Raw genomic sequence first — 18,029 nt, 5'->3', positions numbered from 1 at the left:
CATACATCCATCGCTGGTCGGATTTTGTCAATAAAACTTAAATAAACGACTTAAAAACAGGCTGAACAATATGAATAACGTCTGTAAATAAACAAACATCTAAAGCTTGTCTTGGCAAAGTAGATGTTTCTGCACGCATCCTGACCAGCCTTGGCATCAGTTTAATTCACTGAGAAGCTCCGCCATTAACAATCTAAGGCCGGACACACACTACAGCCTTGGTTCCCAACCTGGGGTCCGGGACCCTCCGGGGGGGTGCCAAAGATCTCAAGGGGGGGGGCGCGAGGCTTTGTCTGCTTTGAGGCTGCCAAAAATAGATTTGCAAATATTGACTGAAACCATGATAAAACAGTAAGTAAGTAGTTTCTGCAAAAGTCTTTAGATAATAAAAGCATTCATAGGCCTCTTTTTAGGGTTTTATCAGAGAAATAATTCAAATCTTTGTTGATCTTTGGCGTCAGTGTGTCACTTTTTCTTCTCTCTTGGGTCCTGGGGGGCTCTGCTTTTCTTAGGTGCATGTAGGGGGATCTTCAAGGAAAAATGGTTGGGAAACACTGCACTACAGGATTTTAATTTGGGGCAAGATTTGCCCCCCCTAGACGATCATGGGGGCGTATCCCGACAGGACCCTCGTCGCAAACGACTGTTTGTCAGAGTAGTCTGCATGTGTGTGGTGTCAACACGATTGTTTTACTGCTGCAAATCAAGTCATGGCCTTTATGATCCTAGGTAGTAGTGCCACTGACGAAGATCATACGTACTTTCACAGCTCACAACCATGAACACAACTTTAACTTAATTTCAGACATGATTTCATCCCGAGTCTTTCCCCTGGTTTATGATTTTTGTTGCATCTGTAACACACGCCAGGACAGCCTGTTGTGGAGAGACAGCAAGACGGTATGGTCAGACATCCGTGTTTTTCTTTTTTTGTTTGTTTGTTTTTTTGTTTTTCTGAAGTCACGTGAGGTCGTGACTTGATGTCGTAGGCAGGTCGGCAGGTGTGTGGTCTCCAGTGATCTGACATTCTGGCTGAGTCATCTATAGTGTGTGTTCAGAGGATTAAAGATGAAAAATCTTTGGAAATTGTCCTGAAGTCATGGTCTCCCACAGTTTAAAAATCATCCCAGATTCAAAAAAATCATCTAGTGTGTGGCCGGCCTCTGACAGCAGTACCCTTTCAGCCTGTCAGAGTTCAGCTACAGCGTTGCGAGATGGGAAGGACAGCAATATTGTACTGAGGCTTTGAAATTATATTTTACCAGAAAGAGAAATGCCCAGGCTTTGTCCTGTGCCCAGCACTGATGTGACTTTATCCTTTTCAAGGCAGGAAGTGTGTTCAGTACCTTTGCAGGGTGTCATAGCTGAACTCTGTGTTGTTTCATCTTGCACCCATCCATTTTCCAGGCTCTTTGCACTTGTTGCTGGCTTCTCCGCTGTCCTTCACCTTCTACTAAAGCGGGTACACACACAAGGATTTTCTAAATCTTAAGAGATTTTTTATCTGTTAGAGACCCCACACATGAAGATAAAAAACCAGGCATTGAACAGTTTTGATCGTACTGGGTGTGATGTGCTCTGATAATCTGAACACGGTGCGCCACACACATCATGATTCTGTCTCACCACCGATCTAGAATCTCGTCCTCCAAGCCAGAAATCTCCCGTGATCTAACAAAAAACGAAGAAGAAGAAACATAGCAACAACCGAAAAACACGACACGCAACATGGAAGAGGACCTACAAGAAGAGGGAATGATGGTGTTCTTGGGACTGTTTTTAATGGAAAAATCCCAAACTAAAAAAAGAACTTTATGATCATTCAACAGGTCAGCCATGCTCGTTTTTATTTACGCCTGCTTCCTTGTTTCTCAGTCAGCTCGCTTCTTGATTGGCTGCATTCTGTTCCACCTCACAATTCATAGAGTCAGTAGTCGGCTTTCCCCACACACAAAGATTTTTGGCCATAAATATTGGAACAGGATTAATATTTACGATTGTCGGCCCTGACTTTTTTTGAGGCCAAATTCACTCTTAACACACCTCAGACCACAGAATAATCTTATAAGACCTAAGATACCTACGATCACAAAGAAAAAAAAAAATATAAAAGGAACCAGTACAAACAACCCATTAAACGTGCCAAATTTTCTTCCCGTTTCCCACTAAAATATTTTTGTAGTTTCTTAATCTACTGTGACATGCAGGAGCCACGTTATTGTACATCTGGCAACACTGGTCACATTTTTAATGTAGTGCACAGAGCTCACTGTCTGCCAGCAGGCTGTACCATATGGGTGTCCTTAACACAAAAAGTGTGCATATACACAGTACTGGTATGGGTAATGGCCTAAAAGAGGCTCAAAATATCGACATCCCTATAAAATATAATAACTCTTTAGTTCTAGCTTTTTAACAGGATGCAAAGCACTGACATGAGGACAGGTCATCTGTCATTCACAGTATCTTGCTGGTCAAACATTAACTTAAATTAATAACCTGCAAAGGCACCAGTGTTCTTCCTTGTGGTTTACACAGAGAAGTTCTCTAACGTCTTATTTTTGAGCTGTCTTTCTTATAAAACATTCCAGAGAAATATTTAGAATAGCCTCCTTTTAACACCTAAATATCCTGTAATATTCCTCAGTACTCCCTTCCTCTTGTTAACCTTGTCCTGGTAATTCACTTTGTTTACTTTTTGAAGTCAAAGTCCAAAATAAAGTCAGCAAAGCACCAGGAAGTGTGGGAAGTCAAAGACAAAAGAGTCCGGTTCTGGCATACTGCACGCATATACCTCTTTGCACGAGACAAAACTGTGAGTAGCTTTAATCAAACTTTACACAGCTTTACCTTACAATATGGTTCATGCATGATAAACCACAAAAAAGACATTTGATGGATTTTTGTTGTCTTACTGGCAGATTTGTCTTTGAACACCAATGTTAGGGAAGGGAATCGAAACCCAGGTCCTTAAGGACCCGGTTCTGTGTTTTTGAAATACCCAGAAATCAATAACGTTTTACCCTAATACCTCCGCCAAGGAGGTTATGCGATCGGGTCCGTTTGTTCGTTTGTTTGTTAGCAACATAACTCAAAAAGTTGTGGACGTAATGATGAAATTTCCAAGAAATGGCAGAAATGGCATAAGGAAGAACTGATTAAATTTTGGGTGTGATCCGGATCACAGTTAACCTGACACACCAGATGGATGTGTTTCACACATCCATCTGGGAAAGCTTCAATAGGAAACGTTTGAGAAAAGGCAGAGGATTTGAAAAAAACTCAGAGCGTGATTAGATGAACATTCTGTCCGTCACATCTCCACGGGCCAAACAGAGCAACAAAACACGTGACGTAGCAGCTATCTAGCGGCGCTTGCACTGCTACCAAGGATTAACACAAAACATGGCGACTATAGACATGTTAGAACTGGACTTTTGTGGTTTTTGAAAAGAAAACAACTCACTGCTGATCTTTGTTCTTCTTTTCATGAAGACATGTCATCAAGTTCTGATAAACCCGGTGCTTTAGCAGCATCCACGCTAATCTCTTCCTCCATAACTGCACCAGCTCTTGCTGCTGCTTGTTTACGTAACGACACTGCCAAGTGTACTGCCCCTCGTCACTGATTGGTCCTGTCGCTGGCTAACCAAGCCCAAACGGTTCAGACGGGTGCTTAACAAGATGGATTCGGCAGTGAAAAACAAAGAAACAGGCGTATCCTTCTGCTTTGCAAGGTTAGATCACAGTCTGGATCCAGGAATTTTTTAAAGGATTCTGTACTGTTGGGAGATAGGGCTTATAGCAGAGCTCTGCACTGTTACCTGAGACATGAGTCACCTCAGTAGGGCTGATGGCGGAGGTCTGCGCTCTCTGAGTGCTTTTTTCTAGTTGATACTGCTATCGAGTCTCACAGGCTCTCTGACGTAGCTTTTTGTTTCTTTATTTGAACTACTACAATATGGTCTGGGCAGCTTCATATCCCAACCATGTGAAGAAACTAGAATGGCCGTCTGAGGTGGCAGACCCACGCCTAAGCAGCGCCACTGAGGAACGCTCCCATTGATTACTGTGGTCAAAATTTCGAAGTCCAAGAAAAACCAAATGAATGGATCATCACCAAAATGTAATCAATATTTTCTGTCACTATCCCAATATTCCCTGAAAGTTTGGTGAAGATCCGACTTTCCATTCTCGAGTTAATTACCCCCGTTGATTTCATCGGCGTTGGTAATAATTATGTTTTATTCAGAAGAGGTTCTTTAGATTCATCTCACATTTAAACAGATATGCTCCATCAGCACCACTTTTCATAAATAATTCTATTTTACCAATTCACAAATTAAATATCTTTGAGATATGTTTGTTCATTCACAAGTTTATTTACAGAAACCAAGAACTCTCTGACACTTTTCAACATTTCTTTACTTTCTCATATGAGGTTCATTCATATCGTACTAGGCACAGTAATAACAACAATCTGTATTTACCCTTCATCATCAATTTAACACGGCTTATTGAGGCCCTATGCTATGGAGTGGATTACCTCCCCCATTAAGATCCATACCTTCCCACTCTCTCTTTAAAAAGCAGATTAGAAAACATCTTTTCCTGTCATGAATCATCTAGTCACTTCCTGCCCCTTATTGCCTCACATCTTATTCTATGCCTTTTGTCTCCTTATTTTTTGAATTTACAAAAGTTATTTTAGTTCCATTGTCTTCCACTTGATAATGATTATTCTGTACTTTGTCTCTTTCTTTCTTTTTTCCATTTTACATTGATTATTTTAGTACTTTGTCTCCTTATATTTAAAAGTATTTGTTAGCCTTATGAATATGAATTGTTTGTGATTATTGAAAGGGTGGAACTCTTGTACAGGCCCATTGGGCTTCAGTCCCTCCTTGCACCATTTTTGTTAATGTGTGCTAAAATAATCAACCTAAACCTAAACATCATTTTAAAATATAACTGTTGTTAAAACATACATCAGTTCTTTCAAGGAGAATGTAAACTAAAAGCACATCAATATTGTGCATCACCAGAACGTACCGTCTACCATCAGAGACGCATGCAATCATATCAGTCTGGAAGTAACAGGCTCTCATATCCCTCTGTTTAGCTGTTTCAGGACAGTTTTCTTCTTCAGCAGCTCAGATAAATGCTGAAAAGTGCTCCAAAACTTTAAACAGTCCTGTTTGTTAAAAGTATTTATCCAGTGCAGAAATCTGTGGTGGAATCGGCAGAATTAAAGTTAGTTAGTGAATTTAACAAGCGGAGAGATGGAAAACATGATGCGTTCAGGTAACCTCAGCAAATTAGATGGCCATATACTATATGTTATGATGTGTTCAAATGTCACATTAAATGGGAAAATTCAGTTTTTGATGAAGAACCTTAAACAGAGTTGTGAATATGGAGAATGTTTTATATTTGAGGGATATAAAATAGATGTCAGACTGAATCATAGCTTATTAAGCCAAGCTCTACTCAGCTAAGATCACTCAAGTGTAAATATTGGTCTCCATTTTGTTTTTACACCAGACAATAGAAAAGTATTGATAGAGGTTTCAATAAGGACTCGGATCAATAAGGAGTATTGATAAGGGTATCAATATCAATAAAAATTAACAATCCCCATCCCTAACCAGAGTCATCTCAAAAAATTAGACCATCAAGTAAAATTTAAATTTTGAACTGTGATTTACTTCAAACAGTCAAATTTTCATATATTCTAGATTCATCCTATACAAAGTGAAATATTTCATTGTTTTAATATTGATGATTACAGCTTACAGCTCAGAAACAAAAAAATCCACTATCTCAAGTATTTTAATTTAGGTTAGGTTTCCTGAACCGTTATTCTCTCACTCTGGTTCAGTTCACACACCCATGGGGAAGACTGCTGACTAACAAATGTCCGTAAAACAATCACCCACGATTTCCACAAAGGACGACTGCACCACGCACCGAAGCATGTCTAGAGTGCTGCACCACGATGTGCAGCCCTGATCAGCGGGCAGAGATCACGGGAAAAATGCGAGTTTAGCAGGAATAGTATGTCAACAGTGGACAATTTTACCTTTTTGAGTAAATTATTCATTCATTTCAGTATAAAAACTTCGATATACAGTGTTTGGGAAAGGGAAGAAAGTTTGAAAAAAAACTGGGAGGGTGATTGGATGGATGTTGTCTGTCACATCTTTACAGGTCAGCCAGAGCAAAAAACATATGACGTAACTACTGAGGTACGAATGCGCAGCTACCAAGGAAAAAACTCCATATAGAACTCTATAACATGAACCACGGTGACTGGTGTACATGTCAGTACACGACTTTTGTCATTTTTGAAAAGAAAACAACTCACTGCTGTTCTTTGTTCTTCCTTTAACGAAGAAATGTCATCAAGTTCTGATAAAATTGGCGCTTTAGCAGCATCCACGCTAATCCCTTCTGCCATAATTGCACTGGCCTCTTGTTGCTGCCTGCATACATCACGACTCTGCCGTGCCTGAAAGTACTACCCCTAGTCCAGGGCTGTACAGTGCAACATATATGTCGCAAATACTATGAGAACATTAGTCTGTGCTACGAGGTTTTCACTCCTCATCGCGCAGGTGCTATGACAAAGTGAGAGAGGTGTGTGCATGCCAGACGTACAGATAAGACTTTAGGTTTGACTTGTTGCCTCAAAAACCTCACTCCACTTTGATTTGAGATTTGAATTCCATGCCCAGTCCATTTATTACCCACGCCAATGAAATCGGCAGGGGGTTACGTAAAGGGTTCCATATCTTTATATCTTTGTTTGTATGTGTACAAGATAACTCGACAACGGAAAGTCGGATCTTCACCAAACTTACAGGGAATATTGGGATAGTGACAGGGAAGAATCCATTAGATTTTGGTGATGATCCGCACATCCGTTCATTTTTTCTCTGACTTCGAAATTTTGAACACCACAGTAATCAATGGGAGCGTGAGTTCCTTGGTGGCGCTGCTTAGGGGTGGGTCTGCCGCCTCAGACGGCCATTCTAGTGTTTTATTTCTGGTACATTTTAGACCCAAGCAGAATGTTTTTTCCTCTCGTCATGAGCAATCCTGTGCGCCTGGAGCGCCAGCGGCCACGTTCCGCGATGCTGAGAGAATGACCTGCTGCAGCTCTTACAGACGGGTCTGGCTCAGGGCAGATGCAGTACAGGTGTCATTATGTTGAAGAGGAGCGCTGCTATAATCCCAAGTTTAATTTTAATTCACGTAGGCTAGATCATGTTAAAAACGTGTACTGGCTTACTTCTCCATTAGCCTCGTCCTCTCCACTGACGGTCGCAGTGAGTTGGCTGTCAGTGAGAGGACAGAGCTCTTAGTCTGCACTAACTTCTGATTAAAGATTAATGTATAAAACAATGCATTTTTTTCTCCATTAATATAGTAGCTGCTGCTGTTTGGTTAACAAGACATATGCGTCTGAATGTAGCATACAGGTCCGATATGAGACGGACAGACAGCCAGCTGTGTATGAGGGAGAGATGAGGGTGAGAGAGACAGCAAGGAGGAGTAGATCTAGGCTATACATCCAACACTGCATGAACTCTGTGTCTATTGTTAGGGTAAAGACGCGATTTAGAGATTAGAGAGTTTAGATAGATAAAGTTTTTTTTTTGTCTGTTCATTTACATTAGCTCTATAAACATCAGACCCCAGTGTGATAGTACAATATAGACCAGACTCTAACAGTGCCTAATGACTGCCTTATAATGTTAGGAATATTTTCCTATTACTCTGAGTATCAGTAAATATATAAGGGGTGTCAAATCTATGGTCTGTGGGCCAATTGTGGCCCTTGGTCCTTTTGAATTGGCCTGCAAGAAATCCATCCAAAGACCCACATAAGAACATAAAACTTTACTATATTTCTTAGTTTGACTAGGAATGCACAATACTGGGGTTTATACAATATGGGGATATTAAAAAATTAAGTTTAGCTGATATCAATACCAATATATAAATGTACAGACTTAACACTTCAGTCCTTGAAACACAGTTTAAGGATGAACACAGAAACATCAGTTTCTAGAATACATTAAAGTTTAAGTAAATAGGATGAACACAGAAAAAGACTTGAGCTGTCTGTTGGTCCTGCCTAAAGTAGAAAAAAATTGAAGAATACAAACAAAAGGATTCCATCAGCAAAAAGCAGCACAAACTGAGCTCATTAGCCCCTCTGTCTGATCTCAAAGTCTGATTTCCAAATCATACTGCTCATCTTCGAGCACCAACACTTCTGTAAAGTTAGTCAGCTTCCTCCAGGTTGCTCTTGTTTCGTGTCTGAATGTGGAGATGAACCATCAGCGTCTCTCTTCTCTGTGATTGGCTGTTTGCTTTGGTAGACATTAATGAGAGCTGTAATTTAGGCTGTTTTGGTTTTGTTTTCAAAGGACATTCACTTACTAAGCATATATGTTGGTTACATGTTGGTTTAAGAGATGTAACAAACATTTTATATATTGTGCTACAGGTTTTTTGTTTGGTACTATAAGATTGTCAACCTCTGTAGCACCAGCGCTATGGGCAAAAAAACTTAACGTACAGCCCTGCCCTAGTCGCTGATTAGTCCTGTCACTTTCTAACTGGGCCCAAACCGTTCAGTCAGGATGGATGGATTGCAAGATGGATTCACCAGTGAAAAACACGGAAACCGGCGTATCCATCTGCTTTGCAATGTTATAACATTATTACTTCCGCCATTGACTGAGTATGATAGGAAGTTAAAAGGTTAATGTTTGCTTACGTTTACGCATACGTTTGTTGCAGATTGAGTCTGTTTGCTTATGCAAAATGAAACGCGATTAATAAAGATTAAAAATGAATGATATTTAATCATGATTAATCAAAATTAATCCACAGCAACCCTGTGATTAATCTGATTAAAAATTTCAATGGTTTGACAGCACTATTCAAAAGACATCAGATAGATCCATATTGATAAATGAGGAAAATAAGTCAAAATCTGTCATTTGACTTGTTAGAACTTAACAACTTGAATAGAAAACACAACACATGAACAATATTTAAAAAGACGCTTAGAAAAGAATTATGAATTTACTCTTGGTGCAAACAGCAAAATGAGAACTTTTTTTGAGGAAGACATAAAGGCCTGACAATTGTGCAATAAACTACTAAAATAAACTTAAGAGTAATATGAGATAACATGAGAAGAGTGTCAAAAGTGTACAAGAAAACTGTGGGAGTAGTTGCAAATCATTTAAAAAAGTGACCAGGAGGACAGGACAGCTTTGTGAAGATGAGAAATTCTTCCAGAGTGAGACATGTATTAGCCATGATCCTGTATATGTCTGCAGTTTTTGGTGATGCATGTGTTTTAGTCATGTGTGGCCTGATTAGCTGATGCTGATCACCTGGCACCTGAGCTTCAGCTGTCTTCTAGATATACCTGGTGGTGTTGGCCCTCCTTATGAAATAGAGTCCTTTAATTGCATTTTATACAGACATGCAGTTCCTGTCAAGGTCTTGATGAGAGCAGGTGCAGAAGAGATGAATTTTATCGTTTCCAGCTCCATTTGAACACATTAAAAACTTTTGTCGAGAAAGGGTTGTGGGTTCTTGTTTTGGTTGACGTCACCAAAGTCAAGAGAACACACAAACAAACACGAATGTGCGCTTCGCACACTAACACACACACACAAATGCACAATCTCTCCCATTCACTTCATCTGGGATATATGTGTGGCTGTCTTTGGCGACTGACATCGCCAAAAACTCTATGGGGGACTGTATGTGGATGAGAAGCCACCCACAGTGTCCCACCATCCTGTTGAAGCATTGTTTAAATGGGCTGCTTTATTGGAACAGCTCCATGTGTGTGTGTGATCAGAGCTCATTGAGGGCTGTATGTGTGTGTCAATCAGTGATGACATCATCAAAGCACCAGAGCTGCTGTTGCCATGGTAATTAATGCCTGCACGGTTATGCATCACTGATCCCAGATCAGTTACACCTGAGACAGCAGACAGCAGTTTTTGGTGATTTTTGCTTGTGAACACAGTCTCTTTCTTCTCACTGTGTGCGAAAACCGTAAATGGTATCATCAAAAGGATTTCGGCATGAGCATCTGCAGGCCTTGAACTATCAGTGATTTTATTTTGGTGTTGATTGTGCAAGAAATGAGGCCAGGGGGTGAGCTAAAAACGGGCATCTTTCTGAGTTTGAATCCTCAGATCTCAAGTTCAGTAACATTGCAGCAGATCAGAGAGATGTCTGTTTTCTTGGGACAGTTGGTCCTCTCACGCCAACACTGTGCATGATATGGCTTTAGTTCTTGGTTTGACAGTAGCGGGACAAGATTTCCTCCGTTTTGCTATATATTTTATGTGTGTGGTGTCAGATTTGTGGCCGTAAATGCGAGTTGTTCGCAAATTTGTTAGTTAATGTGTCGGTTAGCCCACACTGTAGGGTGATGACATCACCCACTCTCGCAGGGCGATTTTTCATGATTTTAAGTCAACGCACAGGAGTTTTGAAGACTCACCTAATGCAAACTGTAAACCCCATGGTCATACCAAAGACATTCCTGAAGACAGGACAAAAGTACCTGCGTTTTAAAGTTTGAATGATCTCTGTAGGTGAAAGTATGGCGAAGCAGTAGGGGTGGTGATAAACCATATTTTTGTGGTTTCTTCATCCCTCTGCCCATTCATTTCAAATGGGACTTTTTTCGCAGTTTTTGCAAATAACTTTGCAAAAAATTGGCGAATCTCTTAGAAAAGTCATAGCACACCGATCGGGCTACGCCACGAGCCACTCTCCTCCTCATAGCTATGAGGAGGAGAGTGGCTTGTGTCATTGCCCCGAGCCCCTAATAAAAAGTCAGGAATTCATTTGTGTTTTCATTTCATGTTTTAATTTTTCATCCCAAGATTATGACTGAAATTTAAGATTTTTACATTTTTTTTAACTTTTATTTCATATTTTGACCTCTTAAATTCATAATTTTGACTTTTTTCCTCATATTGTGACCTTTTAGATGAACAGTTTTTCCGTTTAAATCAGATCTTGACCTTTTAAACTCCTAACACTGACTTTCACTGACTTTTCAACTCCTGATGGAGAATGTTATCCCATATTTTGACCTTTGAGAGTCACAATTTTGAATGTTATCTTCTAATTTTACTGTTTAAACTCTTGATTTTGTATTTTATCTAATATCTTGACTTTTAAACTCATTGTTTTAACTCTCTATCTCATATCTGTGCTTTTTAAAAACTGTATTTTGACTTGGATGGATTTTCATGAAATATTCAGGAATGCGTCAGAAATGGCATAAGAAAGAACTGATTAGATTTTGGGAGTGATCCGGATCACTGTCTGGATTAGGAATTTTTTAAAGGATTCATTACTATTGGGAGATAGGGCTAATGGCGGAGGTCTGCGCTCTCTGAGTGCTTTTCTACTTAAAATATGTTTACTTCACATTTGAAGCTCAGTGATTTGAGGCCCTGTTGTGCATGCCCCCCCCCCCCGGACCACTGCCTACCTCTGCCCAATAGTTAACTACACTTAGAGATAGGAGGCGACTTCTGTCTGTGAGTGACTGATGAAGTCCAGTTCTATGTGATATACAGTAGGTACATGAACTTAGTGCAGCTGCATTTAGAGACAAGAGTTTTTTATTCATTGACAAAGTCTTATCAAGATTTTTCCCCAACATCTTTGGCCTTTAATACTGTTAAATTGCCCAATGTTTTCTAAGTCTCCTTGATTCATTTTATCTCTCTCAAATTTCCTCTTTCTGTTTCCAAACCAGATGGCGGGCCTTTTAAGTAAATTCAAAATGGACGATTTGGACCAGAGTGACAGTGAAGAGGATGGAAAGATGAAGAGTACTAAAAGTATCAGTCCACATGGAATATTTGTGCAAGGTCCATGTCCAGCACAGCGATGGTAAGAACTACTATATTAACTTTACTCTGGGATAGGACTGGGTGGTATTCAATACCAGTAAACCATAACCAAATGATCCAGTGGTATGTGGTATGTGTACCACACAAGAATGTCACATTAGAACAGAAACAGTTCAGACCACGCTCTCACCAGGGTGCAGAGTGCTTGCCTCTTGAACTTTTTCATTCAATCGTTTCGGAAAACACAAATTCCTAGAGGGGAATGGTCTGCCTCAAGGCTTCCTTTGAATCAGTCTTTATCCATGAATGCCCATGGTGTAAGCACAGACATCACGCTGTGTGTGAAATGGCATGCTGTGTTTTGCACGGACAGTTATTTGTGCAGCACAATACACCTGCTACTATAACGTAACGTGCAGTAAAGATGATGCAAGGTGTGATAATCATGAGGGAGGAGAGAGAAGAGAATGCAGTGAAGTTGAAATGTATGCATCCTGAATTCTTTACACATGAAGTGTCAGTGGCATTACAGCAATAATGTTATGATGAGGCGTCGGTGCAGTGTTGTAATGAAGGATTTAAAATAAAGAATCATTACCACCCAAGCTTACTCCAGAGCAGTTATTTGCATGTTTGATGCTGTTTATTTTAATTTTTCTTAATTTTTTTATTTTATCACTTTTAACAGGCCTGTTCCAGATCAGGGGGACATCATTAACAGAGAGTCAGAGTTCATACTCGAAGTAGGTGGTTTCACAGCAGCAGCTTTGGAAAAAAAAACAACCCTTGAGAGTGTGAAAAAGAACCTAAAAGCACATCTGAGGGAAAAGTTTAAATGCATTTATGAAGGCATCTCAACCACTCATTCACGTCTGGAAAATATCTATACGAGACTGTTCATCACACAACAAAATGAGGATTATGACTGCAGATCACATGAGATTCTGGATCACTTCAAAGTCCCAAATGAGGGAGCACTGCCTTCTCAGTTTGAACAGATCAACAGCCTGGATATCTTCAAACAAGGAAGAAGTTTCTTCCAACCACAACCTGTAACTCACAAATCCATCCAGAGGGTGATGACTAAAGGGATAGCCGGCATTGGAAAGACTGTTGCGGTCCAAAACTTCGCCCTAGACTGGGCACAGGGAAAATCCAACCAGCACATTGACTTCATCTTCATGCTTCCCTTTAGAGAGCTGAACATGCTCAAAGAGGGTGAATACACACTGCTGGAACTTCTTCTTCACTTCTACCCTGAGCTGAGGCCACTTAAAGACGCACAGAAACTCCTTCAAAAGCAAGTGCTGTTCATTTTGGATGGCTTAGATGAAAGTAGATTTTCTCTGGACTTCAAAGGGGCCATGACAATAACTAACCCTGACCAGAAAGCAACGGTGAATGTGCTGCTGACAAATCTCTTAAAAGGAAACCTCCTGCCCGATGCTCTGCTCTGGGTTACTTCTCGTCCTGCAGCGGCTGGTCAGATTCCCTCTAAATACATTGATCAAGTGACAGAAGTCCAAGGGTTTACTGAGCAACACAAGGAGGAATACTTCAAGAAGAGATTCAACTCTGCTGGTCAAGCCAAGGAAGTCCTAGAACATCTCAGAGGGATGATCAGCTTCTACTTCATGGGTCATATCCCAATCTTCTGTTGGATTATAGCTGAAGTATTCAAGGCAGGATGGAGTGATCAGAGGAGTCGAAGGATCACAACAATGACAGAGCTGTACATTTATTATTTGCTCACTAAAACCCAAAGAACAGCGCAGAAGTATGGACAGAAGGCTCGAAAGAAGAAGCAGACAAAGGATGCAGCCATGATTTTAAATCTGTCCAAGCTGGCGTTTGAGCAGCTGCAGAAAGGAAACGTCATATTCTACAAGGAGGACCTCCAAGAGTGTGGCATTGACCTTCACAAAGCTTCTGAGTTTTGTGGATTTTGCTCAGAAATCCTGAAGCAAGAACGCGGCCTGTACAAGACAAAAATGTTCAGTTTTGTGCATTTAAGCTTCCAGGAGTTTCTCGCTGCATTGTACGTGTTCCACTGCTGTATGACGAAGGACATCAGCCCTCTGAAGTCTTTCCTACAGGTTGATCCTACTGAGCTGGGATTGCTGGAGTTGCAGAAGAGAGTTGTGGACAAAGCCTTGAAAAGTGAGAATGGTCAGTTGGACCTGTTCCTGTGCTTCTTCCTAGGATTCTCATTGGAGTCCAATCAGAAGATGCTGCAAGATTTACTACCACAAACAAAGAGCAGCTCAGAGACTGCTGAAGAGGTGAAGAAGTACCTGCAAAATTTTAATGCAGGAAACATCCCACAAGAAAGGTGTATGAATCTGCTCCTCTGCAAGTTTGAGCTCAAAGAGGAGAGATTTCAGGATGACATCAGGAGGTATCTGGATGCAGGAGCAAAACTCACGCCCATTGACTGTTCAGTGCTGTCCACCATGCTGCAGATATCTGGAGAGCTGGTTGAGGAAATGAATCTAGCCAACTGCTATACACCAATCTATGGAATTGAGAAACTCGTCAGGGTAATGGCAAAGTGTAAGAGAGCCGTGTAAGTATCCTCAGAATTCTTTAAGAAATATGCACTGTGACCAAAGGTTGTGTCATGGCTGCTGCACACTGGGTGCATGTTGGCTACATATAGATAGATAGATAGATAGATAGATAGATAGATAGATAGATAGATAGTCGTTTATAGTCATTGCATTGTAAAAATGCAACAAAATTATGTTCGCCAGTCTCCTCTGTAGCAGCAAATTCAGTCGTCCAAGCGCTGGTTAGAAATCCGCAGCCTGACGTCGTCCGTCCTGCTGGCGAGGGAGCGGGCTGGGAGAAAGATGCTCAGTACGACAAGTTTGTGTGGGGCTGCTCTTAGCCTAGCCTTCAGCCCGGCTTGTTTACCCCGCTTTCGCCTTCTCACACAATGCCATTTCTGCCTCCTTCCCACTGGCTGTAGGTGTCGTGCTGCTCCGTGTCTTCCTCCTGTCAGTCTCTGAGTGCCCTGTTCTCCTGATAATCTTCACCAGGAACGATCTAAACTCCGTGGGCACGCTGTCATTCCTGGTGTGAGTGTAGGGCTATGTTTTGCTGCTAGTGATGGAGCACCGGGCCGCTGCATTCGCCCATGCTACCTCAAGAGGCAGTGTTGTGCCTGAACTAGTTCAGTGAATGATCGTTCATGAACTTGTACATATTTTGGGCGAACGTGAACTGAACGTACTGTATATCTGCCTGATGAACGTTATTGTGAGCCTGCTCATTCTGGCATTTGTGAACGGCGCTCTGTCACAGTTTAACACCTAATCTGGCAACACCAGCCACCACAGAGTCACACCACCGCTTGCGTCATCTTCTCTCTGTCTCTGCACGTCAGTCCGGTGTTTGTATGATAAATATGATGGAGGTAATGTATATACAATGTTGACCAAACTGAAACTTTACCTGGTCATTACGTTAGTAAATCAACCCTCAGGATATCTATTTTTGGAGATCAGTGCCATCCGTGATCAATGAGGTGCACGCCATGTGCGCTCGCTCTCCTGACGCTTGAAGCACAAAAACTCTAATCACCTATGTCCTGTATATCCACCTGTTATTCTGCACCTTCTCTTGTCAAAAGTCAGCTTCTACTATCCTTTAGTTTGTGAATTTATGGTAAAACTCTGTAAAGCCCATGTGCTGGTTCTAATTGACTCCGAAGAACTTCGTCGCACTGATCAGCTGTTTTAACATCAGATCGCGGGTGAAAACAAATAAAGAAAACATATATTTTAAGATGATATAATAAAATATAAAGCCTACTGATAATGACACAGAAGCAAAATTATAGTGAGGAAGATACAGAAGCAAAACGGATGAGCTGCTGTGTGAGGGAAGGTGAAGGGTGTGTTTGAGGGGGGATGAGGGGGGCCAAGATCACTGGTTTATGCTAGTTTAATTCTGAGGGAAAAACCCCAATAAAACAGAGCTAGATATGTGGGATTAATGTTATGATGAAAATAACTCTTAAAAAAAGTCAGATAGACATTAAAAATATTACCTTTATTATTGCAACAAGGAATATGATCATTGAAAGCAATGATCTTTTTGTCAGATAAAAGTTAGTTTTGCTGAAAGACACGGGTCTGTGGTAGAGTTTGGTATGTTATTCTTGGTGATGATTCAATTACAACTAAGAATGGCCTCTTTTACTGTTTCATCTTCGTGTGGATGGCTAGTCGCATCCTACTTGAAACGATTACATCACACATACAGTAGCGCAGCTCTCTTAAGACGCCAACACAGGTCTGACCAAAACAATAATGGTGCATTACAGGGGTGTGTTCGTGCTGCAGAAGCTACTGAGCTTATTATGGCTCTTACAGCAAAATCTGATGCTCCTTTACCACCACCGAGAACAGCACACACCATATGCTCTTAAATTCAACCTGAAGAAATCAGAAGGGCAACTAGAAGAAAGTTTGTGTCAGTTTTCTGTGATCTTTTTCTCTCTTTTGGTGCATTTCCGTGGTATCGTTACAGCACCACTTGCAGACTTGGCATATGCGCTACAGCGTTTTCAGTTGTTTCCAGTGGTTCTGCGCTTACGCAGATATTTCCTGACATGGAAAAGTTTTTCAAAACAGAACGGCAATATATCTTTTTTGTCTCCATGTGGACAAGGCCTAAATCTCCCAAGCCATTGTTCTGTTGCAGATCAAATCTGATTTTCCTCCAGGATTTTCCTATATTTTGCCACATTACTATATCTACAACAATTTCATCCTCTTAGAACAGCTTTCTCACAGCAGTGAGAAGAAAAGTTAACCATGCAAAGCCAATGGTCTGGCCAGATTCCATGTCTGTCATCAGTAACTTTTCTGAACGGCTGTCGTGAAATCAGGAGCTTTACATTCACAAAGATTCCTAAGTCCATAGAGTTGTTCCTACTGAGGAAATCCTTTGGAAATTCTTACAATTTTTGAAGTTTGAGAAACTTTGAACTCACAACCTTATGCTTTTCTGATTCTACAGACTCAAGAGTGATCAACTAAAAGATGAGTGCCTTGAGATTCTGATTTCCATCCTTCTGTCATTGGACTCATGCTTGCGAGAACTTCACCTGGTGTGCGTTTATAACTCCAACCTTTCTCTTCATCACGCTCTCTTGGATGTTCTAGATAGACCTGACTGTAAACTGGAGACACTGAGGTAAGTTTAAAGAATCACTCCAGTTTCTATAAAACTGCGCTGCTTTGGTAATGCAAACATCTGCTTTTAATGCCAGTAAAACTCACTGAATCGAGTAAGTCTGTATCTCAATGATACTACATGGTGATGTGAGCCTAAAAACATGTTAATTCTTCCTCTCTTTGTGTAGATCAGTGATGAGAAATAAGCAAGTTTAGAGTATTAATAATCATATGTTCTGAGTGCTGCAGAAGCATAAAATAAAAGAGACAGTCAATGGAAAGAAATGGTTTTCATGTCATGAAATACAAACTCCCAAGCTCTGAATCTACAGTTTGACACCACTGTGTTAACTAATCTACTGGAACATTGCCAAAAGATTGGTATATAATCACCCAGTACAGCCTGAAATATGCATCCTTAAAATCCTGAGGTTACTCCTTTCAAACTGCTCCTCTAAAGTTTTAAATCCATTTAAAAAAAATCCTTTGCACTCATAACACATGATTATTTTGGCCATAGTCTCTTAACTGTAGGAAGTTTTACTCATCCTGACAAATTTGAATTTTTAAATACTTTGATCTCATAAAAGTGTGATTTTGTTTGTTTGTATGATTTTGTACAGATTGTCCGGGTTCACTCTAGATTTTAGACGCTGTCATATCCTAGCCTCCATCCTTCAATCAAAGCACACATCTCTGAGAGCCCTGGACCTGACTGACTGCATATACAGTTACCAAAGTGAATATTACTCCAAAGAAGTGGAAGAAAAGAAGGAATACGAGGATTTTATTGACGAGTTAACTCTGCTGACTTTCATTCCTGCTGGACTGATCGGTCCTGTCTGTAAACTGAGGAAGTTCAGGTGAAGTTTCTGTAATAGAGACCTTGTTAGCATCTGTTTTATTGTCTTTTTCAATGTTC

General features: G+C 40.6%; 1 protein-coding gene across 1 annotated transcript; it reads left to right on the top strand.

Annotated features, from left to right (window-relative positions):
- The first annotated feature begins 2,764 nt into the window (after window positions 1-2,764).
- Window positions 2,765-17,999, top strand: LOC121521000 (NLR family CARD domain-containing protein 3-like). The gene is made up of 5 exons (XM_041804680.1): window positions 2,765-2,815; window positions 11,825-11,961; window positions 12,610-14,487; window positions 16,950-17,126; window positions 17,731-17,999. The coding sequence occupies exons 2-5, from the start codon at window positions 11,825-11,827 to the stop codon at window positions 17,972-17,974; spliced, it is 2,436 nt and encodes an 811-aa protein (XP_041660614.1). The 5' UTR covers window positions 2,765-2,815; the 3' UTR covers window positions 17,975-17,999.
- The last annotated feature ends 30 nt before the right edge of the window (window positions 18,000-18,029 follow it).

This window comes from Cheilinus undulatus, linkage group 14, assembly GCF_018320785.1.
Source record: "Cheilinus undulatus linkage group 14, ASM1832078v1, whole genome shotgun sequence".
Lineage (NCBI taxonomy): Eukaryota > Metazoa > Chordata > Actinopteri > Labriformes > Labridae > Cheilinus > Cheilinus undulatus.
The sequence above is the reverse complement of the archived record's forward strand: the minus strand, read 5'-3'. Positions and strand labels throughout refer to the sequence as shown.

What these genes read in the sequence shown, in the direction of transcription:
- LOC121521000 (XM_041804680.1), top strand. Translation starts at nt 11,825, where the DNA reads ATGGCGGGCCTTTTAAGTAAATTCAAAATGGACGATTTGGACCAGAGT. An exon ending in CCATGTCCAGCACAGCGATG is followed by an intron (nt 11,962 to 12,609) that starts GTAAGAACTACT and finishes CACTTTTAACAG; the next exon opens with GCCTGTTCCAGATCAGGGGG. An exon ending in TGTAAACTGGAGACACTGAG is followed by an intron (nt 17,127 to 17,730) that starts GTAAGTTTAAAG and finishes GATTTTGTACAG; the next exon opens with ATTGTCCGGGTTCACTCTAG.